We start from the raw sequence: 773 nt of genomic DNA, 5'->3' as shown, positions 1-773 counted from the left end.
GTTGGGGTGCCTCCAGGACCAGGGTTGGGAACCACTGACCTAGAGTACAGCAGGAGTGAACCAACATCCTGCAGCATTCAGCTCCTGCCTGCTGCAACACACCTGTCTGGAAGTTTCTAGCACTCTGAAACACCTTGATTCGCTGGTCGATGTGTGTTGGAGCTAAACAATTCAGGAGCAAGATTGGGCTTCCCTGATGTACAAGTGAAAACCCCAGAAAACTGCGGCAAGATGGATGGCATACCTGCGGGAGGTCTTCTTCACTGTGTCTGGATTGGTCTTCTGCTCATCCGTCTTGTCTCTCTTTAGTTTCTGTGAGATGTTCTCTCGGATCCGCTCTCTCTCTGATTCACGATCGCTGTCATCCTCTGAATCATCGCCTGCATCCTGGAGCAGACAACAGACACAGTCTTACATCGCAGTATGATATCCTCAGAAATCACTGAACTGAACACAAATCAAAGAGAACGTACCTCAAAATCATCTCCTTGGTTCCTTTACATACAGAAACCAAAAATAGATTTTACATTAATTATGGATTACATCTGCATTATGTAACGAAGACATTACAATAGAAAGGGGAATTATTCAGATGAAGGTTTTTCTCCCGACCTGTCAACGACTGGAACAGAGCTTAACTTGGGATCATCCTTCAGCAGGTCATGACTGCTTTTGCTTTTCCCTTTCATGGTCTGCAAGAACGGATGAATGCAAGAACGCTGAAAGCACCTACTGCTCATCTTCACACAAATTAATAACCACCTCCATGGAGG

The 773-nt window shown here is 45.7% G+C and overlaps 1 protein-coding gene across 1 annotated transcript in view; it reads right to left on the bottom strand.

The window, feature by feature from the left end:
* Positions 1-147: 147 nt before the first annotated feature.
* The window catches only part of LOC107579786 (peptidyl-prolyl cis-trans isomerase CWC27 homolog), a gene marked incomplete at its 5' end in the record, with an annotated part of 2,687 nt that continues 2,061 nt past the window's right edge, over positions 148-773 (bottom strand). The window contains 3 exons of the mRNA XM_016265581.1: positions 148-387; positions 474-495; positions 613-719. Coding sequence (XP_016121067.1) covers positions 172-387; positions 474-495; positions 613-719 — 345 coding nt within the window. The remainder of the gene's footprint in view (positions 388-473; positions 496-612; positions 720-773) is intronic.

This window comes from Sinocyclocheilus grahami, unplaced genomic scaffold (genome assembly GCF_001515645.1).
Source record: "Sinocyclocheilus grahami isolate Dianchi unplaced genomic scaffold, SAMN03320097.WGS_v1.1 scaffold20216.1, whole genome shotgun sequence".
In the NCBI taxonomy this organism is placed as follows: Eukaryota; Metazoa; Chordata; class Actinopteri; order Cypriniformes; family Cyprinidae; genus Sinocyclocheilus; species Sinocyclocheilus grahami.
This window is presented reverse-complemented; position numbering and strand designations above follow the sequence as displayed.